The 24,378-nt window shown below is 32.9% G+C and overlaps 2 protein-coding genes across 12 annotated transcripts in view; one reads left to right on the top strand and one right to left on the bottom strand.

Annotated features, from left to right (window-relative positions):
- LOC117169003 (kelch domain-containing protein 4-like) overlaps positions 1 to 10,007 on the top strand; it is a 77,229-nt gene extending 67,222 nt beyond the window's left edge. For all 6 annotated transcript variants that reach the window (XM_033355040.1, XM_033355042.1, XM_033355046.1 and 3 more), the window contains 4 exons: positions 2,035 to 2,253; positions 6,283 to 6,431; positions 9,318 to 9,504; positions 9,585 to 10,007. In XM_033355040.1, coding sequence (XP_033210931.1) covers positions 2,035 to 2,253; positions 6,283 to 6,431; positions 9,318 to 9,504; positions 9,585 to 9,736 — 707 coding nt within the window. In that variant the 3' untranslated portion in view covers positions 9,737 to 10,007. The remainder of the gene's footprint in view (positions 1 to 2,034; positions 2,254 to 6,282; positions 6,432 to 9,317; positions 9,505 to 9,584) is intronic.
- Positions 9,264 to 24,378, bottom strand: part of LOC117169001 (valine--tRNA ligase, mitochondrial-like) — a 76,313-nt gene continuing 61,198 nt past the window's right edge. For 2 of the 6 annotated variants that reach the window (XM_033355035.1, XM_033355036.1), the window contains 15 exons: positions 23,414 to 23,606; positions 22,854 to 23,100; positions 22,518 to 22,746; positions 21,811 to 21,990; positions 20,764 to 20,888; positions 20,357 to 20,619; positions 20,047 to 20,275; positions 19,740 to 19,862; positions 19,542 to 19,649; positions 19,298 to 19,457; positions 18,936 to 19,204; positions 18,635 to 18,847; positions 17,749 to 17,860; positions 10,156 to 10,334; positions 9,264 to 10,086 (listed from right to left, as the gene is read on the bottom strand). In XM_033355035.1, coding sequence (XP_033210926.1) covers positions 9,988 to 10,086; positions 10,156 to 10,334; positions 17,749 to 17,860; positions 18,635 to 18,847; positions 18,936 to 19,204; positions 19,298 to 19,457; positions 19,542 to 19,649; positions 19,740 to 19,862; positions 20,047 to 20,275; positions 20,357 to 20,619; positions 20,764 to 20,888; positions 21,811 to 21,990; positions 22,518 to 22,746; positions 22,854 to 23,100; positions 23,414 to 23,606 — 2,729 coding nt within the window. In that variant the 3' untranslated portion in view covers positions 9,264 to 9,987. Of the gene's footprint in view, positions 10,087 to 10,155; positions 10,335 to 16,689; positions 16,821 to 17,748; positions 17,861 to 18,634; positions 18,868 to 18,935; positions 19,205 to 19,297; positions 19,458 to 19,541; positions 19,650 to 19,739; positions 19,863 to 20,046; positions 20,276 to 20,356; positions 20,620 to 20,763; positions 20,889 to 21,810; positions 21,991 to 22,517; positions 22,747 to 22,853; positions 23,101 to 23,413; positions 23,607 to 24,378 lie in introns of those variants that run through there. The other 4 variants (XR_004466599.1, XM_033355037.1, XM_033355038.1 and 1 more) reach the window with 4 other exon arrangements.

Raw genomic sequence — 24,378 nt, 5'->3', positions numbered from 1 at the left:
GAGTTGCAAATGGAAGAGACACTCTTCTTAAAATGGTCAGGAATCACGAAGATGTGGGCAAAGGAGCGTTTCTGTACAAAGCAGCGGAGGAGGCTGCTGAAACACTTGGCGTGACATGCACACCCCGAGCATTTAGCTCACATACTATCTAGTTGTCCAACTCATGCGGGAACGACCTACATCCAAAGGCACAATTCGGCACTAAGAGTGCTTTATTACCATCTCTGTCACTCTTACGGCATTAAACTTAATATCACGCCTCTAAACGCTCCTAGAGAAATCGAGTCTATTGTCGAGAATGGGAAGTGCCGCATATAATGGAACTTTATATTCTCGACAATTGTTTCTGTTGCACACTCGAGACCAGACATGTTTCTTCTTGACTTCGAGAAGCGAACCATGTTCGTTATCGAATTATCGGCACCAGCTGACAAAAACATCATAGCCAAGCAGAATGAAAAGAGAGAGAGGTATAGAGACCTTATAAGGGAGTTGCAACGATTGTACCCGGAATATTCTGTTAAACTAATGGTCACTATCATCGGCGCTCTTGGAGGTGCCAAGCTTTCACTCATTAATAGCCTGAAAAGCATCCCTGCGTGTCAAAAATATGCTAAAACACTTGCGGGAAAAATGCAGAAGGCGGTAGTCCTTGGATTACTCCGTGTTCTCAGGGTGCACGAAACTTTTGCCGGATCGTCGTATTGATTCCGTTACAGACTGTAATCACCTATCTCATGGTCATGAGACAAGGTTATGGCTGAAATTTTACCGCGATTTCGCTGGGAGCGGGTGCAATTTTTCAGATTAGCACCCGCTCTCGGTGCAATCCTGCGGTTGTCCTTATGACAAATTTTTATATACATATATATATTAGGGTGGTCCGAAAAAAATACATTTTCGAATTTTTAAGATTAGTCTGAAAAATAATGTAGGCTAGAAGCAAATAGAAAGTCCCTATTTTTTTTTTTGAAAAAAATTAATTATTAGGGCTACGCATTTGTTGCAAAGTTTTTTCTAAATTCACTAGCACCTTACCTGAATCTTCTGCATTCATAGCATTACTTGTGATAAAGAGCAACTGCAGAATCTCTTACGAAATATAAAATTCGATTGATACAATGTGATAAATGAATGATTGAATAAATTAGTAATAAAGACTTACAATTAATGGAGGATTAATATTTAACTAATTATCTAGAACTATTATTTAATTTGATTTTAATTATTGTTAATTTTAATTATTATTTAATTAATTAATTATGAATGAATAGATTATTCAATTATTAATACTTTAATAATTATTCATTGATAAAAAATTATCTAATTATTAATTAATCGTAAAAAAGTTTAATCTTGATTAATTTTATTTTAATTATTATTGTTAATCTTAATTATTTATTAATTTTATGTTCGTAAAGACTTATTATTAAATGATTAAATAATTATTATGAGTGAATAGATGATTTAGTTTTAAAAAATATAATTATTATTTATTAATAAATAAATATTCAATTATTAACCACGAAAAATTGTAAATTTCAAATAATTTGGTTTTAATTCCTTAAAATGAAATTCTCATTAATCTAGTATTGTTATTCTGAATATTTCAAATTTTTATTAATTTGTCTTGTAAGACTTTATTATTAATAATAATAATTATTATTTTTTAAATATGAAAGACTTTAATTATTTTATTATTATTAATTTAATGTTTATTGGTTTATAAATCAAAAAGACGCTGGTAAATTTGATCTAATTTTTAAAATAAAACTACAATAAATATTTTTTTTATGTACTTTCCGATTAAATGTATTTAATTTCTTCCTATGACTCCCTTTATGAAGGTTGCTTTTATGAAATGCGTAGTACTATTAATTAATTTTTTTCAAAACAAAAAAATAGGCACTTTCTATTTTTATGTAGCCTACAATATTTTTCAATCTAATTTCAAAAATTCCAAAAAGTCTTTTTTGGACCTCTAAAAAATATATATTTGTTATTTCATATAATATTATTATATTTATTCAACAGAAAACGACTTAACTGGTACAAAATGGAAGTGGACTTCTGTTAGGCAAGCAGGAATTAAAATAACGCCTCGCTGTAGTTCATCAGCGATTTTAATTCAGTCGAACTTAGCATATATGTTCGGAGGAGTGTTTGACCAAGAGGATAACGAAGAAGAACTTCATGGTACATTCTTCAATGATCTGGTGGCTTTAAACTTGGAAAAATATCAATGGCACACGGGTAAGCATTCATTAACTAGTGTTTTTTTATTTTTATAGGTATAAAGACTTAGCATAGAAGAATATAATACAAAAATCAAATAAAAATTTCAATTTTTCTTGACTTAGTTTAACAGATATAACTTTCCAAAGAATAATATTTTCTGTCGCGCAACAAATGTAATGAAAGTAAGCAGTGTGTAGAGATTAAGTGTGTACAGACATAATCACAATTAGGATGAATGGTTAACAGAAACTTAATAATATTTTGGATATGGTCGACTTGAAACTGTTGGAATAACTTCGCGTATGTAAACTGCCTGAAAAAATAAAGTTATATATCGTCTGAAATTTATTGAGAAACAACATATGTCGTTTGGGAAAAGATTCTGTTACACGAGCATCCAATTCAAAAATTTAATGAATTTGCTCGCAGGTAAAAACACAATCTTCTTTTTTGAGAACGTAACCAGACTTAGTAAGTTCATATTAGTTTTTAATTTGTTTGCTTTTATTAATTCCGACCATTGGGATCTGAAATCTTGAGGGCACCACTAGCGGCAAAAGCAATATGGCCGGCGACAGTAGGTAGACGTCTCATAAGACCACATAAGACTCATGTAAAAACATTGAAAATTAGTCTTAAATCTCAAAAATGAAAGTAACAATAGCTCAAATTTGCGATCTCACAAAATCTACACCGGCATGTAGAAACTTCGTAGAAGGAGAAAGAATTTTACATGCAGGACACCTTCTATTTTGCGGAAAAGAGGTCGAAAATGAAACATCAGTTTCTATTATTGCATTTTGTTTGCAAACTTAGAATTTAAAAACGCTTGTTGTCTAAATAATAAATTTTTCAATTTTTTCCCCTGATAAACATTTTAAATGTAATATTAACTATCGACATTTCAATGCAAAATTTAATTTATATCAACTTAAAATGACAAATCAGCAGTAACTTTTTTCAGATTTGAGGTTATGTTGATATATTTGTACCTAAAATAATATTTTTATTTAGAACCTCCTTTGATTATTTTCATTCGGAATGCTGAAAAATCATTGAAGAATGAAAAAGATAAATACTTGACGATGATTATAACTTTTTCTTCAAACTTTTTTATTGACAGTGGAACAAGCTTGAAAATCTGTTTGAAGTTCGTGCATTTTTTACTTTATTCTATTTTATTTCTCGAGCCATACTATCAGTAAATGCTATAAATGTACTATAAGATTTTTCATATTTTTTTCATAAATAGGAGTTTATCCCGGTTTCACTGTAAAAAACACTGTAAAACCTTCAGAACAATTGTTTTCGTATATTGCAGATCCCAATAGTCCTAGAAAACTTTCAAACTGTTTAAAAACGTTTAAATAATTATGTTTCCAAACTTATACAGCTTACGTGGATAAAGTTAAACTTATTATTGAAAAGATTAGTTAATTAACGTCAACTCTATTGACTGTATTGATATAGCCCCTCTGCATGTTATTTATGATCGAATTCTTATTTCAATTTCAGCCTCTCTGCTATATATTTATGATCCTATTTCAATTTCGGAAAAGACATTTTAAAGCCTTTCAAACGTTAAAAAGAACTACCTGGACCTTTGAATATATCTACCTGAGTGCCTGCGAAGAATTTCTCTAAGCTGCTCTAACCCTAGAGAATCCATAGAATATATTCTGAGATTTCTTTCGGTAGGGCTGAGTCTTAAAAGTTGAAAATATTAAATTAAAAAATTAGTCTGCTCAAAGAACTTGCAAAGAAAATTTTATTTTCATAGTTTCTACTTTGTATTGTACATATATAATTTTAAATCTATGGTTAGAATGTACTATAATACCACAGAACGCATCTGGAACGTTCCATGAAAATGTCAAATATCCGCCCCCTCAGAATTGTCGCTTTTAAAGACAAATATCTCGTAAACTGTAAGGAATAGTCAAAAATGGACGCCATGTTTTTATTTTGAATTGCGCTTATACTATACTGTAATATTCATGTTGTAAACTAACATCAATTTTTACCATTTCTTACGATGTACGCGACATTTATTTTTAATATTAACAATACCGTTAAGTATCCTTCAGGTTCCGAAGGGGCGGATATTTGAAATGTCCATGGAACGTTTGTACTATTAGGGAATTGTATAATATTAAACGTTTGAGGTTAAAGTAGTGCCATGTTGAATATATAGTTTTTTATTTGATATATTTCAAAAGTATTGTTTCAAATTAGATTCGTTAATATAGATAATATTTTTAATTATGGTGGTTTTAATTAAAAATCTAAATGACAGTGAAAACGGGGAAAACGTTGGAAAAACGGAACTGACTGGGAACTTTTTCCTGACTGGTAGTCAGCGAGCTCGTGGTAAAAAAATCTTGAGTATTTTAGCAAATCTATTTTTTGAATATTTGGTTGTATATAGAGTGTACACAGTACATCAACATAGCACAGTCATGCGGCTAGTTGCTAGAATATCTGGGCCATAAACCCCGAAAAAATGTCGAAAAGTCAACGACATTATATCATTAAAGCTCAAATTTTGTGTGTAAGTAGTACCCACAACAACATTTACGAAATTACCGTTCAGTCGGTCCAGCGCCGTTACTTAACCAGTCTGCCATCTCTAGCATCATTTCGAAAAACTACTGAAATTTCATTATTTTAGGAAAGCTCGACTTCTTGGTGGAAGTAGTACCTACAATAACATTAACGAAATTAACATTCAGACGGCCTAGTACCGGAACCTGGCAAACCAGCAACCCTTGCAACGTGTCGAAAAACTAAATAAACTTGAGCATTTTAGGAAGGCTTAAATTTGGTTTGTTAAGGGCATGTGACACTTAGAAAATTGTCGATTTTACCAGTTTTAGGTTCCCCGGCTTTGTTCCTAGGTTAAGAAATATGTTTTCTCCAAAATCTTGGAAAATGATAGCGAACATGCTAACGGACGTCCCCGCACACTTTTTTTGTGTTTTTTTTTCATCAAAAAAATGTTGATATTAGTAACAACGTGTGTGTATATATTTCGAGGTTATGTGTGTTACAATTCTCCCGAGCGTTACTTCCAAACTACACAATATTTTTGGCCGAAAACTTTAGACTTAAAAATAAACATAGTAACTAATCTCCCGGAACTAACCTTGTTTGCAGGCAATCAAAAAAGTTTATTTCATCAATAATTTCCAAATTATCGGAAAGGCAGAGATGAAAAAATACGTAACCTCAAAATAATGCACATGTATACAATTTTTATTTAGCACAATACATTTTTTATTATCCCTCAAAAAAGAGTCCGGGGACGTCCGTTATGATATTGTATAGCATCTCCGAATTCGGTTTTTAAAATTTTCATTTTTGTGGAAAAAAAGCCGGGGGAACTGTACCTGATTGACCACATGACGAGGTGTCACATGCCCTTAATAGTGTCTACAATGACATTTAAGAAAATACCAGTCAACCGGCACAGGACAGGCTGACCGGTATTTTCGTAAATGTTATTGTAGGTACTATGCACGCAAAAATGTAAGCTTTTACCAAAAATGATTTATTGACCCTAGTTTTGTTCACATATTTTCCAAGGTGAGGTAAGGGCATGCTGACTGAACATGTTCTGGAACAGTGCTGTCTGATCGGTATTTTCCTAAATGCTATTGTAAGTACTACACCCACCAAAAATTAAAAACTTCCTGAAATGCTTAATTTTTTCAGTTTTTCGACATGTCGGGAAAGGTGGTTGAATAGCCAGGATTCGGCAGAGGGTAGGCTGACCGGTATTATTGTAAATGTTATTGTCTGTACTACGCATTAAAAAATGTAGTCTTATTCAAAATGTGGGTAGGTACTACTCACACAGAAAATTTAAACTTTCCTAAAATGTCTAAATCTCAACAGTTTTTCGATATGTCGCGAGGGGTGCCGAGTGACCAGGTTCTGGCACTGAGCTGGTTGAACGGTAATTTTGTAAATGTTATTGAAGGCACCACTTACAACAAAAATCCTTGAAGAAATTGATGCAGATCAGTTTTTATGATTCAACAGTCTCGCTAAATCCGAAGAATGATCAGGGTGAACGAAGAAAAAGAAGAAAGGCTAAAGAAGACGAAGAAGATGAAGTTGCTATGGATGAACCAATGGCAATTGATGAGGCTTCTGCAAAAACCGTTATAGCAGATGACGGAATATTTACAGTAAGAATACTTTTTTGGAAGAGGAATGCTGAAATGAATTGAAATCTCCCCCAAGCAGAATAATGCATTTTTAAAGATAGAAGCTATATAAATAATAATCCTTCTCTAAAAAAAATAGGCGTGTCACGAAAATCTTTAATGCGTTGTTCTCGCTTTTCCGCAATGACTATTGGGTAATTTTAGTAACACGAAGAAAAGAATGTTGTAAATTCACATAAAAAATTAATAAATCAGTTTTAGTTGACGGGTTAAGAAGAATGTCACAATTTCAGGTGTATATGCATTATAAAACTGAAAAAATTCAAGATTCATGCATGCCAAATTTTTAAAACCAAAGCCATACGTATTCAGCAGCAATAAAATTTCTGTTTGACATGAGAAAAAGTATCTTTATGAAAAAACTCGATCGAAGATTGTGTTTTTCAAACTGATAAAAATTATGATTTTTCAATATTTTCATTTCTTTAAATTGAAATAATTATTTTTAAAAACCAAAACTTACGTGAAGTCGGGTCATCCACTAAAAATTTTGGTATTTCTGAATACGTAAAACGTTAAAAAGTGATTTCAGAGATTTAAAAATGATGATTTTTCAATTGGAAGGCAAAAAGCATATAGTTTCCCTAATGCTCATATCCGACGACATCTTCTCCACTAGCGATTTTTGAGGTCAAGTCCGCAGGGCCGCGCCTAATTATATTGCTTTCAAAGTGTCAGGTTCGCCCTTTATAACAAGCTTAGTACAGAAAAAATTCAAGATTTGACTAGGAGTTACAACACATTAAAATAAAGGCACCGAATTAATTTGTAGACCTAATATATCCAATGTTATAAATTTCTCTTTAAAAACAAGTCACTGAAAAATGGACAAAGTGCTCATTTAAATACTTGTTGCATGATATCACGAGGCAAAAGTTGATATGCCTGAGGTTAGAATGCCAACTTGGGATTTTACGTAATAATGATTATGATTATACATTTTTTTAAATTTGTGTTTATGTGCCTTAAAAAATTAATCAGAAATAAGTTCCTAATTTTCAATTAGAATATACAATATCCACTTGAATATTTTGTTTTACATTTTTTATGGTAACTAAAAGTAATGTAAACACTGGAGCACTTTACGAAAAAATTACTAATCATTATTGTGTTTACATTTGGTAAATTATCCGACCTGGTTTAAATTAATAACTCAATATCTTATTCTTGATCAAATAATTGCTTTTAGCCTAAAAACGTTGATGCCTAATTATTTTTAATGGTTTCATCAAACTGACACTTGTATTGTCTTCGACTTTGAAAGCATATGACGTCGCACAACGTGTGTCGCGCTATCAGGGTGCCACAAGTTTCGTTTTAAAGTTCATAAAAAACTTAACTTTAAGCAAAAAACCTTGATGAATAATTTATCCGGGAATACTTTACAACTTATATTTTTCAATTTTTTAAATATTATAAGAAATATTGGAAGTACGGTGTCAGATTATGTCATACGTGGCGAGCTCTATTTTGTTCATGAGAAAGATAATCTGCTAATTTAAAATTTTGTGTGTAAATTAAAAAAAAACTTACATTCATATTGAATTTACTGGAATTTGCTCGCTGTAATTAAAGGAGCTTTTTTGCACATCATATGCAACGTTCTCATTTCATATAAGATTTTATGTAAAATCTATCCAAAATGTATTCTGTTTCTTTCCTAGAAAACGAGCCGAATTTTTGTCTCCAAAGAAAGGTTAAATCATACTTCAACGACTTTTAGAGCATTAGAAAGTTTCATTAAATCAATCTCCGGATAACAAAATTATGGTTACGTTTCGAGACTAGTTGAGTGTCAACAGACCTAAATTGTACATAAATTCTATTTCAATGTGTAATCTTTTAAACAATTGACTTTTTTCTTCCGAATATATCATTTTAACCAAGGTAAGATCCGAAAATAATACATTCGTATCGTATTCGTATTATTATCATTCCTTAGCACTGATAGAATTTATATACAATTTAGGTTGATGATGAGAGAAGATTGGTCTCGAAACGTCACCATACGTTTTTTATCCGGAGATTAATTTAAGGCCATGTGATGAGTGGGTCACGTGACCAGATTCCTACCTTACCGCCACTTTTTTTATTTCCCAACTTATTATCACACGAAACGCCACATCCAGTTGAAAATTGGGGATACTACATGAGAAGCACTAAGAATGGTGGGCCCGGTTCTAAATTTGTATCATTATGATAAAAGTTTTTTGTTGTAAATATTTTTATTGTTGCTTTTTTCATAATTATTAAAATTTAGGACCAGACCGACCTTTCTCAGTGCTTTTTATTTATTATCCCAAATTTTCAACTCGATGTGGCGCTGCGTGTGAAAATAAGTTTGGAAATAAAAAAGTGAGGGTAAGGTAGGAATCTGGTCACGTGACCCACTCCTCACAATGCCTTAATAAAAGTTTTTAATGGTCTGGAAGTCGTCGATGTATGATTTAATTTTTCCACATTCGTTGGTTTCTCCCGGGCGTTAAAGAAAAGAAAACAGCACTATACATCTCTCATAGTCTTTTTACATCCAAATAAAGCTTAATGTTCTAATTTTTTCAAATGGCACATTTTAGTTTTTACTTTTGACATGTTTTATCCGCCAAAATTTAACGTTAGAAATATTTCAAGATTAATGGAGAAGGCATGTCGGTTAGGTTCGGTTTTCTTCTGCTTTAGGTGATGTTCATCAAAAGACCCAGTGAGAAAATGTAATCGAAAGGTTTTTTTTCATACATTTTTTGCGGGATCATTCTTAAGAGTTAGAAATAATCCAATGGTATCTACATAATATATAGTTTGCACTCAATTATAAACGTTTTTTATTGTTTTTAAAACTCGAAATAGGTGACTGTTGGCCCATCACGCTCTAATTGCAGCACAGCAACCGTAGGAGTTACAAAAGAAAGCATTTTTATGCCATCTCCTCGAATTAATGCGGGCCTTGTAGTTAAACATAACGTCTTATACCTGTACGGCGGAATGTTTGAAGACGGAGATAAACAATACACTCTCAATGATTTTTACTCTCTTGGTAAGTACCTAAAGGGATTGATTTTATATCAAATTACATATTATAGAATGAAAAAAATAGTTGTTGATTATTATCCATAGACTGCAAGAAGTTGGATGAATGGTCGACTATCATAAGAGATGATCTATCTTCTCAAGAATGGCTAGAATCTAGCAGTTCAGATTCTGAGGACGAAACTGACGACTCAAGTGTAGAAGCATGTGCCAATGACATGGATATAGAAGAAAAGTGAATAAATTTAGAATGTGTGGAAATAATACAAAATAATACAAAATAAGAAAGAGGTCGCTCACAAAATGCGTAACACCTTTGGCACTGGGGACCCTTTGAACGTTGCTTCAATGTTAAATTACATTCACTTATGGCCCAAAATTATGAAGTTACAAATTCAGTGCATGTTATTTTCATAAACTGTACAGGACTATGCACTATGTGTACTAATAATAATGTAAAAGTTTATAGACAAATCTTATATATTTTAGATTAGACTGATTTTATTTCCATTGCAGACTGTACTTTCTTTTCTAACCTGAGTCTTCTCTTCCTTAACTTATTCTTCAGATCTTCTAAAACTTCTTCATCCTGCAAAAATTAATAATGTGCAAAATAGTTCTCATTATTTAAATAAATAGATAAATGACAATTTTTTACCTCAACAACAAGAAAAATAGAACAAGTGTTTGTTGCTTCATCGTAAATGCTGTTTTTCATTCGAACGTAATTACTGGATGGAATTATTTTTATATTTTGAGTTCTACTGACTGCATTGATAACATTTATATGTTCAGAATACACATCGAATTCTTTGGGAGAATCAGTGACAATATGCACTGTAAAGATAATAAGAACATGTATTAATCAATAATAAATTTTTTTTCTGTAATTTTAAAATACGGTCCAAAAATATGTGAAACATGTTTTTCGGTAGTTTAGTAATTACTCCTCTTTTTAAATACACCTAATATTTTTTAAATATTTTTTTTTTGAAATTCAGGTTTTGGCAAAATCTTGGGGCAAACATAATAATCTTATGGCTAAGAATAATTAGTATAAGTTGTGTGTTAAATATATTTCCAACATAAATTTATATTCTAGATCTTATCATGGAATTACTTATTCATAATTTAGTCAGTCAGAATTTAACTTTTAAGAAAAAGTATTTGAGGAAAATCATGATAGGCTTATTATAATGAATTTCCTATAATAAATTTCGCATCATTTTTTCGTGATTACATGAAGAATTAATTAAATGAATATTATTAAAATATTGAAGTATTATATCTAGTGCAAAAATTGAAAGAAGGTATGAATTAATCATTTATTTTCAACTAGTCACACAAAAGTACATAAAAATAGACACATTTAAAAGAAGCTTCGGTTAACATTGTGGGTTAACATTATTCCATAATTTGCCCTATAATTGCAAAACATTTATAGGAAATTAATTACAGGTCTATAATGATTAAAGCTCTCGGAGGTGCGAAACTATCACTGGTTCGTAACCTTAGCCAAGAGGATTGCAAAAGTGCTATGTGAGAATGATCATTGAAACGTGGGTAGATGAGAAGGAGTGGAAAGGCATAAAAAAATACTACCGAAAGTATATGTGAAGAGGATGCAGGCAGCGAGAAACAATCATGTGAAAGGGAGAGGAATGGGTGGCATGGTGTCAGGGGTAAGAAATAAAATCGTGGTAGAGGAAGAAAAAGACCTGTGTGTACGTTTTCTTAGACCAAAATACTATTTTATTTTCGGTTGGAATTGATGTAAAACCTAGAGAAATTATTATATATAAAAATATAATGGCTAATCACGAAAAAAATCTGCTATCAATAGCAAGGGTTGAGGTTTGTCATGATAAATAGTGCAACGAAGAATCCAACTTAATTTAGCCGTTATATATATATATATATATATATGTGTGTGTGTGTGTGTGTGTGTGTGTGTGTGTGTAAAAAGAGAGAGAAGATTATTTGATTTTCTCTTGCTGTGTTGACTTTGCGTGTCTAAAGAAAATGCTCCATAAGAGATTGGGCAGATTAGAAGACAAAATAGATAGTCGATTTTCTGTATTGGAGGAGCGAGTTAACCAGTTGGAAATTATAGCGAGCGAAACTACCCCCAGTCCAGGATGGTGCAAGTAATTACAATTCCTGTATACATGAACTAGAAGATTGAAATAGCAGAAGAAACAAACTCATCATTTCCGGTGTGGCAGAAATTGATGGGGAGAAAAAGGACACTGCAAATAAGAAGAGCGAGTCTGAAAACTTTTGGAAAATTATGAAATGTTTTGATTCTGAGTTTGTGCTAGAAGGTAAACATTCCTACAGAATTGGAAAAATGTTACAGAACAGGACGAATCCGAGGTCAATAAAATTAATTTTAGACACGGAGATGCAGGCGAAAAACCTACACAAAACTATACCTACAGTATTGAAGGGCCAGAAAATTGGAATTCTAAAGAGAATCAGATGCACTCCAGACAGCACAAAAATGCAGAAAGAGGAACTTCAGAATCTACGTTAGGAGTTGACCAACAGAATGTTAGAAGGGGAAGCGGATCCTTGAATCGCATTTCGGCAAAGGGTACCTGTCATAATCGAAAAAGAAGACCAGAAGAAAACTCTGATGAAAGACAAGGATGCGGAGCGAGAGAAAAGCTAAGTATTTACTATCAGAATGTTAGGGGGTTCAATACAAAGATGGAGAAGGTTCGTTAGTTTTCATATACTAATTACTTTGATTTAATTTTATGGAAAGAAACTTGGCTTGATCCCAAGGGTTTACTCCACCGAACTATTCGAAATAAATATACTTGCTACAGAAATGATAGAATTGGTAAAAGTGGCGGGGGAACTCTTATAGCAATAAATGCACATTTCATGTTAATAGAAATACCATTCATTAGCTTGAAAAATCATTGTTCTAGCATATTGTTGCTACAAATCTCAAAACTTCTATTCTTTAATAATAGTTGTTCTACATATACCTCCATCGTTAAGGTTTGACGAATTTTTTTATTTACAAATGAAATGGCTTTGTTCGAACCATTATTTTATGGAAAATTGATTATTGCTGCAAATTTCAATATAAGAAACTACAATGATTCTTGTGAATGTTTCCTCTCAGATATTAGGGTGGATAAACTATGCGAATTTTCTGAATATATGGATTTAACCCAATACAACCAAATATTGAAGAATAACAATGGATGTTTAGACTTCGTTTTTGCGAATACTATGCGTACAGTAAAAACCACTTCAGATACCAGAGTGAATGAGAATAAGCACCATCCCCCTTTACTAATTGATTGTAACTGCGTGACAAAAGCTGCACTTCGTAAGTTTAACATAGATTCTTAAAACACATAAGGAGACTATTCGTGTTCATACTTAGACTTAGCTAAAATTAATTATAATGATTTGTATCAGATTAACGATTCAGAGGATACGTGCAAATATCTTTATGAGGTAATACTAAAGGAAATATATGAAACTATTTCTACTTTAAACTATAGCTCCTCTGTCAATAATTACCCTATATGGTATTCTAAAAAATTAAAAAACGATTGAAAAGTTAAATACAAATTTCGAGGTACAATAAACCAATCAGCTTCTGATATAAAGGCCCTCAATGAAATTTTTCAAATTGCTAAAAAATTGCCAAAGACGATCATGAGTATTATTTACAAGAAGCAGAAAATACTCAACAGGATGGTCCTGGGAAGAATTGGAATATAGCCTTAGAGTTAAAAAATGAAACTAGGATTCCTGGTATCATGATGTATGAGGGCTCTAAATTGTGTGAAGAGGGTGAGATTGTTAAGGCATTTGCATAATATTTTGAGATAGTTCATGTGGAAAATGAAGATATGATAGATGAGAGGTGGTGTGATGATTTGATAAGGAAAGATATTTTTGTGAACAATATAAAAATTCTTCATACGAAAGTAGAAAATGCAATAAAAAGATTGTCAAATAAACATATACGTAGCTTTAGTGTTAAGGACTGATATCCAGTGCTAGTTGAACCACTCACATATATTTACAATATTGCTCTCAAGAGTGAACTTCATCAATCACAATGGAAAGAAACCAAAGTGTGGGCAGTTTTTAAGGGGGGTGATAGATCTAACCTAATAAATATCGTCCTATTTCAATTGTAAATAACTTCCAAAATATTCGAGCTTTGTATAGCTGATACTATTATGTCATACCTAGAATCATAAAAAAATCCTGCACAGCACGGTTTCGTCACGAGAAAATCTACAGTTATAGATTTGAGTAAATTGACAGAGTATACCTCGGAAGCGCTAAAAAGTGGGGAGCAAGTTGATGAAGTCTATTTCGATTTCTCAAAAGATTTTGATAAAGTCAACCACAGTCTATTATTAATCAAATTTAGCGACCTTAATCTACCGTCCAATCTTGTTATACTAATTAAGAATTTTCTAATATATAGGAATTACTATGTTCAGTTCGCAGGTCACTCTTTTGATCTGGAAAATTTCTATGAATGGCGTATGAAGAATACAGCTGACGCTGAATCTAGAGAAAGTTCAGTGGTTACATAATCTGGAACTGTGAATCCAATAATCTTCGATTACGAAATCAATAACGTCCAATTCAGTAAAGTAGAATCCACGTGCGATTTGGGAATAAATTTTAAGTAGAAATTAGGGTTTAAGGATCATATTGAAATAATGAGTAGACAGACGACAACGTTACGACAATTTTACGACACCCTATGCCCGTGTCGTTACGGTGTCTTTACGATATCGTAAAGACATCGTCCGATCGTATGACTTTTTTACGATATCGTAAAGACACAATAACGATATGGACATAGGATATCGTAAAGTTGTCGTAAAAATATTAAAAGGTAAAATTAACTGTCCATTTCTACTCAATAGACTTCATTTTCGAGTGCCTCATTTTGATGCACGATCCCAAGAGCCTTTCTATATTAAAAATAGTAAGGCAAGTAATGCAAGTAATGCTTGCAACTCTCCAGCACAGGATAAGTGTGGGTTGATGAGTGATCTGTGCAAGATTCACACTGAATCATTTAATTTTTTTAACTTTACAATGAGTAATTTCAACGAAATTACAATAAAATTTATACTAAGAAGAAAGTAAAAGGGAAATAAATACTGTAATCTGTTTAAAATTTTTAAATTTATCTGATATATCATCAGAGATTGTACCTTAGCGACAGTAGATTAATCCTCCAAACCATGAAGGCAGAAAATCTACACAATATCGATCAAGTTAAGAATCTTCAATAACAGAAAATGCTTAACGTCTTAATAAGACTAGATGGAAAATAATATTTTTAAATTAAAATTAAAATTATTTCTTGAAAAAAAGATCCTACTCCATCTTCACTCCATTGGGAAACACATAATATACTTTAAGCATATATTAAGGCTAAAAGAAACCCTGTAATTGTGTAAGAACTGCTGGGATTTTAATAAATATGAATTTGAATATGAACATACTTCCATGTAAAGGACATTTTTCTGGCTTGTTTCACTATTTTGCTTGGCACATTATTAAAGCCTTATTCGTTTTTGTAATACTTTCCCGCCAGGGAAATTCGTCTAAATGACAGGGAAATTGGAAGATCCAATATTGAGGCTACCCTGACATAGGGAGCATGAAAGAAGGAGTATACACTCTACTAGAAAAACTTAAAGGAGTATTTGACAAGGGAAGAGGTGAGACTGTGAGGGGCAGGAAAGGGGGTTAGGAGTGGTTGGTGGAACGACGGAGGCAGGAAAAGTAAAGACAGAATGAAGGAGAATGTAGGAAAATGGAGAAAATGGAAAAAGAGGATCTATACAGGAGAAAGATAAAGCACATAAATGAAGAAATCGAGATGAAAGACTGGACGAAGTATTTCAAAGTCCTGCAGGGACGTGTGAATAATACAGTAAAGGGAGTAGGAAAAAAAGCGTTGGCGGGGGGCGAGGACAGCGAAAACGAGATTACTAGCGAAGAGGTCAATGAGGAGTTTGCAAAGCTGAAAAAAGATAAGACATCAGTGGAGGAGGGCTTGTAAAATGAAGCACTGAAATATGGAGGATTAGAGGTGAAACAAGATGTCTGGGTAGGGTTTGCAACACGTTGTGGAAAGGAAAAGGGGGGCCTGAGTGAATGAAAGAGAGGACTGGTAGTGCCGTTAATTAAGAAAGCAGAGGGCAAAAGGGTGGATGAATAGGGAGGTACAAACTCATGTTGGTGGAATATAAAATGTACGAGGCTGTGCTCAGAAGGAGATCGGAAAGGCAGGTGGAAGAAAAGGGAAGTATATCACACAAGTAAACGGATTTTCAGAAAGGGATGGGCACCACAAATTACATCTAGGTGCTTAACTATCTAATCAACAGGAACCTAGGGCGGGAAAATGGGAAACTAGGTATATTATCCACAGTCATTAAAAGGAGAGAAGTAAACGAAGGTTCAATAGACAAGATAAAAGAAATATTTGTAGAGACTAAAATAAAGGTGAAGATACAAGAAAAGAAAGGAGACGAATTCTGGAGAGGAAAGGGGCTCATGCTAGGGTGCCCTTCGAGCCCACTTCTACTATTAGGTGTTCTTCTGACAGACTTACAGGGAAAGACAGAGAGGAAAGGGGTAACAACATTTGGAACAGGCATGGTGTATTTTACCATAAAAAAAGGTTTTTTACCATATAAAATGGTGTATGTTATAGCGTATGCAGATGGCGTAGTGCTAGTAGCGGATGTTCAAAGACAGATGAATCTGATGATGAGAGTGTTCGAAGAGCACTAACAGTGAACGTGAATAAGACTAAGATTATGTGTTTCAGAAATAAAAAGCATAGTGTAGAGTACGAATAGAAGATAAACAGCATGGTGGTGAAGTTGTTGGAGGAGTTTTGCTACCTAGGATTTTGGTTCGAAGCAAAAGGAGGAAGTGCGCTTCAGATGACAATTATGGGGTGTATGTAAAAGAAGGTTTAAGGATGACTGGAGAATGATAGTGTGAGTGTTCAATGTCTTAGCATGTTCAGTGTTAGCTACGGAGTGGAGATTTAAGGATTGAAAGAGCATAAGAGAGTGGAAAGTCTGCATGAGGGTTTTTTGTGATGGATCATGGGAGGAGTAAGTTGGAGCTGCCCAGGTTAGATGCTGAGAGATGAAATAGGACGAACAAAATAGTTTTCAGGCAACTGAAAATAGCCTGGAATTTTGAAGAGAACCGTGTGACGTGAGACATTCGCAGCGGGATTCAAGGTACATCAGCTGGTATATAATGGCCAACAGCCAAGAAGAACAAGAGTACCTGAAAAAGATTAAAAAGGAGAGTAAATATACGTTATTTTGAATCAAACGAGTAAATTTTTCCCACTGTAGAAAGAAACCTATAGCCATACTCTATTGAATGCCTGATAAGCTACCGATAGAAATCTCAGAGCATATGCTAAAGATTCTCAAGGCTCTGAAAAATTCTCCGTAGGCACTCAGGTAGATATTTTTTAAGGTCCCGGTAGCTCGTTTAAATGGCATGAAGGCTTAGGAAATGTCCTTTCCGGAATTGAAATAAGAATACAATCATAAATAACCAGCAGAGAGACTGAAATTGAAATAAGAATTCCATCATAAATAAAAAGCAGAGAGGCTATCTCAATAGAGAAACCGAGACTCAAGGGTCCTTTGTTAAGCTTTTAGATTAAAATATAGAAATAGATTTTTTTATTTTGATAATTAACAGCCTAAAACATAATAATTCGTAATCTACGGTACTTAGATTACAATAGTAATAAAGCCCGGTACGTGACGAATACAACAGGTCCATTATATAACCGTCGCATTGACCTCGAAAAGGACCCAAATCTTTCTGACTATCTCTGAGACTAAATTATTCTAATAAAACCTGCAGAGAGCCTCAAACGGACCAGGCTTTTTCGCCTAAAAATACTCTGAAATTTCTAGCGGTCGGGTATGCATAAGCAGGAAACGTGGTTGCACGTCTTAGAGAGGTGTACAGGTTACCAGTGGGAGAGAAGAGCATAGAAGAGAGTAAAGTGGATTGGGAATAGAAATATTCAAAGAGGAACAATCTATTCTGAGATCTAAATGCATTAAAAAAAAGATGTTGACAGCTTACGCATGGGTTTGACGAAATAATGCTTCATGCAGTGTTATAAAGTAACTAAAGCTTAAGCCACCGTCGAAAAACAAAGTGCTCTCATATTGTAAGACTTATTTACCTTCGAAAGATAATTTCTTGCTTAGACCAGTCAATAAACTCCTGATTTTCAGTATTACTTCAATTACATTTTTCATTCGCTCTTCTAAATTTAAATCTCTGTATTCCTGAAGCTAAAACAATTAAGATATGCACTTAGTAACAGCCCTGCGTTTTTCAACTTTTTTTTCTGCGGCCAGGGAAATCAGAGTGGTTTCCTGTAGTTTTTAGTGTGCTGAATCCAAACTTCTAAAGGAAAAATTTCCAGGAACTAATATTTGTAGAAAAATTTAGTTGGAATTTTTAAAAATGCATTTTTTGTGCTAATTTTGAGAATGAATAGCGCAAAAACCTGACTTCCCAAAGGAATAAAAATTATAGCCTTAATATATTACTTATACTATTTCAATCATTTTGACGCAGGCGTATTGTATTTGTCATATTCTCATATACTCTACTTTAAACATCTGTAACAAGGAAATCCCAGAATTTAGAACTAAAATTTATTTTGAACCTGAAAAATTTAAGATGACGTGGTCGAAATTGTTTTAAAAAATGGTTTTGTTAGTAATAAATAGTTCAATATGTCCAAGATCGTTATTTTGGGCTTAGGCTATTTAAACCTATTTATCTTGGAAACCTGCCATGATAGAGCAATCGTGATGTCAGATTCAAATTCAACGCACAAAATTACGTAGAAATCCACTCTTCAATACCAGGTAGTGGTCACAGAAGCCATATAGGCTTGTGTGTGACACATTTCTGATCAAAGGAGCCCGCACACACACGTAATGCTTGAATGGTCCCTTGGACTTGAAAATATTCCATTAAATTTTCAAGCAAACTTTTTTAACATAGCAAAGAGAAATCAAGTATCTCTAAAAATGTAATTTTTGGTGATTCAATACCTCATTATATGTGGGATACGACGCTTCCATCAGTGAGTTATAATTAGAGAAATCAGGTAATTTTCGTGCCATCTTTATATAAAATTCGTCACTTAGAAATGGGGTGAATGGAGCCAAGATTTTCAAAGAAACCTCTAGAGATTTAACAAGAGCGAATCGGTGAGCTAAAATTAAATCAGACCGTTCACTCTGAAATCCTACTTTCGTCCCTTCCTATAAGCATATATTTTATACTGTAGGAAAAAATGTAGTGACAATTCTATCATCAAAATAAAAATTTAATTTCTGGAACATTACTTACCAGAAAATAATCACAGAACTCGTAGTGTATAAACTGTTTTATGGCAGATGTTGCTTTGTTGAACAATTTTTGAGTGAGTGCTTCATTAACACTATCAACCATGAATGACAACCTACTTAAAATCCAACGATCTAAAGAACTCAATTCTTTGGGAATTTCAATTGGATCGTCATTCGTCATAAGCAACGTATATCTGCACGCTTGTAAAATTTTGTTGCAGAAGAATTTATTTGTACGACACTGATCAACGTCAAAAAAAATTATTGAATCTGTAAAAACATCAAAGAAAATTATTTTAAAAGATGTCAATCAAAATTTAATGGAACCACTGAAGAAAAAATATAATATATTTAATGAATTACTTTTAATGTTATGCGAACAGAGAGTAAAACGCAATGCATCAGCACCACAATCAAGGATGCCATTGGGGAACATTTTTCCGTTTACGGATATAGTACGTTTGACTTCACTGGAACTGAGTATTCCCAAGTTATGACTGTCTTTAACCAGAGAATTGAGATTCTATCATTTAAAACATCAATATATGTATTATAATATTAACAAATAATAATGCTGGATTTGTTAAACATAAGATTGATAACTTACATTCAAACTAATACCATTTATAACACTTTCCGGCGAAATGACATTTCCACAACTCTTTGACATTTTCTTGCCCTGAGTGTCACATAAGATGCCATGCAATAATACTTCCTAAAACAAAGTAGAATAATTGCATAAGTATCTCTCAAATTCGCAGTTGAATTTTAAATACGATTTTTTAAAATACGAATAATCACGCACCTTAAATGGCAGTTGTTCAGTTAATTCTAATCCTAACATGGTCATTCTCGCTATCCAGAAGAATAAAATATCATGCCCCGTTACCATAAGTGACAAGGGGTAACATTTATGAAAATCTACGGCCTGAAATACCAGAAAAGATAATGATAATTTTATTGAAGATGTTTGGCTTTAGACTAATATTTATAAAGTAAAATTAAATGGTCAAGCTTTAGATTTCAAAAAGTTGAAATAAAACAGAACTGTATTATTCTTAAAATTGAAATTTGAAAGTAATAATTAATCAATCTTATCATTAAATTATTACTTGACTAGGCCATCCAATAGAACTAAACGGAAGCAAAGCAGAAGAAAACCATGTATCTAAAACGTCACTATCTTGTTCAACTTGAACAGTATTGCCATATAATTTCTTAGCTAACAGCAATGCTTCCTCTTCAGAGCGGGCAGCTAACCACGTGGAATTATTTTCAAAATTGCATCGATAAGCTGGGATTCGATGACCCCACCATAGTTGACGCGATACGCACCAATCTCTAAAATCATTAAATTGCGAATAAAATTTTAAATTATCAACAGCTTACCTTCGCAGTACATACGTAACATAAAAAAATTACCTGATATTTCCAAGCCAACTAAACCAAACGTCTTCATGAAAGGATGGATCAATTTTCAAAGAACCGTTGCGAACTGCCTCCATTGCGCGCTTTGCCATTGATTCGCATTTAAGAAACCATTGCTCTCTTAAAATATACTCAATAACATCTCCTGTTCGTGTGCATCTCGGCACCATCATTTCGTGATCTTTAATAGTTTTCAAGAATCCCCTCTGTGATAATTCAGAGATAATTTTATCTCGTGCAAGAAATCGTGGAAGACCCTGTGTATGAAACTTAATTTTATAGTAAATCCTGGCACTACATGCTGTTATGTTGAATCATGTCCAAAACGATTAATTTGTCTATAATTTAATTTGTATATGTATATAAGAATTACTATTGAGTTTGAATAATAGAAACTTAACCTGGAATGGTTTTGCGGCTTCTGTCATGAACCCATCCTCACCTATTACATTCACGACTTCTAAATTATGTTTCTTAGCTATGCGATAGTCCACAGGATCATGAGCTGGTGTAACCTTCATGGCACCTAATTATCGTTCGGAGTAATTTATAGTAATTATATATTTTTGTAAATTAAAATTGTACCCACTGACTGCTTGTGGTTAAGTGAAGTGCAGTGGCCTTCCTACTCTCAAGCGATAAATTCTATAAGCGGTGATAGAATCCGGCCCCTCAATTGAACTATTTTCATTTTGAGACATTCAAACATAAAAAATTTCAGTATTACGCATTCAAAACTGAAAATTAAAAACCTTCCAGTTTGAACAATTTTAAATTAGAGCAATCAAAATTCAATGCAATCAACTCAAAATTATTAAAATTGAAATTCTAGTAATTCATTAAAAATGTTAGGTGCTTCAAATTTAAAATTATTCAACCTTGGCTACGGCCTTGTAGACCAGCCTTTCTTTTTTACTAACTCAGCCTCTATTTATTAAAAATATTTCAAATAAGGTTCATTAACGTAGAACTTTATAGCACCTTTTTAATCGCTTATTTCTTATTTGTCCCCATACTCCTGGACGGTATTGTACTTTATTTTTTAAATTAAAAATTCGATTTTTGAGATTGTTTAATGTTTTTCTCATAAATTTTTTTGAAAATATTGGTTAGGCCCTTGTGACTTGTTACTCTTCAACTCTAAAATTTAAAATTAGAATTGTAATAATTTTTAAGATGTTTAACATAATGTCGTTTCAATTTTTTCTGTTCACTGTATCAAACCGAATATTACATTAAAAACAATAGTAAAAAAACGTTTCTTTAGAATTATAAGTTTAAACTTGTTTTTTCTTTTTTATCAGTAAGTAATTTTCGAACCTGAAAAATACTTGTACAACTTTAATCCTGGGTTCTTAATTTTCTTAAAAAAAAAATTGTAACACGTGAACTTTCTGGCTTTAAATTTTATGGAGCTAACTGAATTATATATGCTTTTTTAAACGTACCTGTACCAAAATCTAATGATACGGAATCATCAGCTATCACAGGAATAAATATGTCTTTTAAAGGATGTTTAACATGTTGCCCGATGTATCGACTGTATAAAGTATGGTTTGGATTAACAGCAATTGCTACATCACCGCATATTGTTTCTGGTCTAGTTGTGGCGATGATAATTTCTTCATCTATAAATATTATATAATTAGTACTTTTTAAATAAAAAATGATTATGAGAGACTTTCAATATGAACATTCACAAGAAAGGAGCTCAGTTGTGGGGTATTTATGTTTAAAAATATTTAAATGTTTGTGGATGAAGATCCAAATGTTCGAATTTGGGGTTTCAGTGGACAATTACAATGAAATCATCCTACAGCTGTATGTTTTATTTTGCATTTAAAAAGAAAAAAGAACACGCGTTCTTATAGTACTCCTAAATTTCTAAGATCGAATCTGTGGTGTGCTAACGCTGATATCTCTGACATGCGCAGTAGTTATTCCTATGTAATATATTTTTCGGTCTATTAACCGTGTGTTAGAACCAAAATACAGGGGAATAACTACTTCGGCCATAAACCATTGCATGGCATGATCCTCCATTTTTCAACCTAGAATGATCAATTTTTTGCTAAATGTGGGGAACTACTATGCCAACTTATAATTGGCTTCTTCTCTGGTGGACATACACATATTAATATTACTTATTAAATACCTGAATATTTTAGTTTGTAGGCTACTTCTACTATTTGTCCAAATGTAACTTTTTTCTTGTACCCAGGGACTTCTATATCAGTTTTCTCGCAGAGCCGCAAGTACTCGACCTCAATATCAGAAATACCACTACGCAAGGAAGGTGACCAGTTGATCATATCCTTCTCTCGGTATAACATATTCCGTTCGTTTAATATCACAAATGCTTCCGTAACTGCTACACTGTGCTTCTAGATTGTGTTATATAATTGTTTAAATCAATTAGTTATTTACTTTTGGTTTATCAATCTATTAAACATTTCATTTTGCACTTTTACCACCATAACTTCATATTTACCTTACTCATTGTGAAATGTTCTTTCGACCAATCCAAACTAGCCCCTAACTCTTTTAATTGACTGTTTATTCTACTTCCCTTTTCGTGATTCCAGTCCCAAACGTAGGAGAGGAATTCTTCTTTCGAAATATCATCTCTTTTAATGCCTTTCGTTTTATTAAGATACTTTTCTACTATTGTTTGTGTGGCTATCCCTGCATGGTCTAAGCCTGGAATCCATACTACAGGATCGCCTTTCATTCGATGCCTTTAAATTTTAATATGAATAATGCATAATCAGCGTATTACTGGGTAAATTTTACCAAATTATTTCGCAAATCATTTAAAAAAATATATTTTCTGGCATAATTTCAATTATAATGATTTTGAAAAAATTGAAATTTATTTTGTTAGAGAGCTCTATGCTGAGAAAAGATTGACAGCCTTTTTATAAAGATAAGTTTGCTGAAGATTTTTTTTATAAACTTAAAATTGTATAAAATTTAATTGTAAAATTTTAAAAATTTAATAAGAAAATAAATGAAAAGAATATACGTAAATTAACTTTAATTGATATTTACCATCTTGCAATAACATCCTGTATCGTTGTAGTCAAAGCATGACCCAAATGCAAGGTACCGGTAATATTCGGTGGAGGCAAAATCATTGTGAAATATTTATTGGAACTCTTCTTAGCTTTGAAATATTCTTTCTCCTGCCAAAGATTATACCATCCATGATCACTCGCTTTTGGTTGAAAAACATCTGGAAAGTCTAAATAAATAAATTAATTTATTTTTTTGAAATTAAACAAATAGAAAGTGTGAAATTTTTAGTATGAGTCTGAGGCTCGAAGGATGAGTCGGTGGTTAGTACAAGACCGCATGAGTGCGAAGAATTGAAGGCACCCTAGTAGCACGAAGCATTCCGGAGACGTTCCTGGAACGTTCCGCGGGAGTCTTCGGAGCGTTTCAGTGGAACGTTCCCCAAGCGTGTAAAATGTCCACCACTTAGGAACGTTCCAGGAACATTCCACTGGAACGTTCAAAGAATAAGTTATTGTTATTATTATCAATGAATATCCGACAAACCGTAAGTGATAGGTCAAAATTAGTATCAGTTTATGATATAGATACCATATTACAATGTAGTATATACGGTACTCAAAACTCAAAAATGACATCTATTTTTATCTATCTCTTAAGGGTTACGAGATAATTGTTATTAAAAATAACAATAATGGAAGGTTCCCCTCAGGTCCCAGTGGAATGTTCCCAAGCGGCGGACATTTTACACGCTCGGGGAACGTTTCTGGAACGTTCCACTGCCATGCCGGAAGAAAAGAAAGAATCGGAAAGACCGCTTCGGAAATAATCAGAAAGATTTCGGAAAGGGCTATGAAACTTTGCTTCCAGTTTCTTTCCGAACGTCGAGCTGTCACACGAATCTTTTCAATTCTTTCCGAATGCCCCTTTTTCCTACTTCTTTCCGATCAGTGCAGAGTGTCCCTCTAGTTAGCCTCTTTTTCATTATATTTATATATTTA

The sequence above is a fragment of the Belonocnema kinseyi genome, chromosome 3 (assembly GCF_010883055.1).
Source record: "Belonocnema kinseyi isolate 2016_QV_RU_SX_M_011 chromosome 3, B_treatae_v1, whole genome shotgun sequence".
Taxonomy (NCBI): Eukaryota; Metazoa; Arthropoda; class Insecta; order Hymenoptera; family Cynipidae; genus Belonocnema; species Belonocnema kinseyi.
The sequence above is the reverse complement of the archived record's forward strand: the minus strand, read 5'-3'. Positions and strand labels throughout refer to the sequence as shown.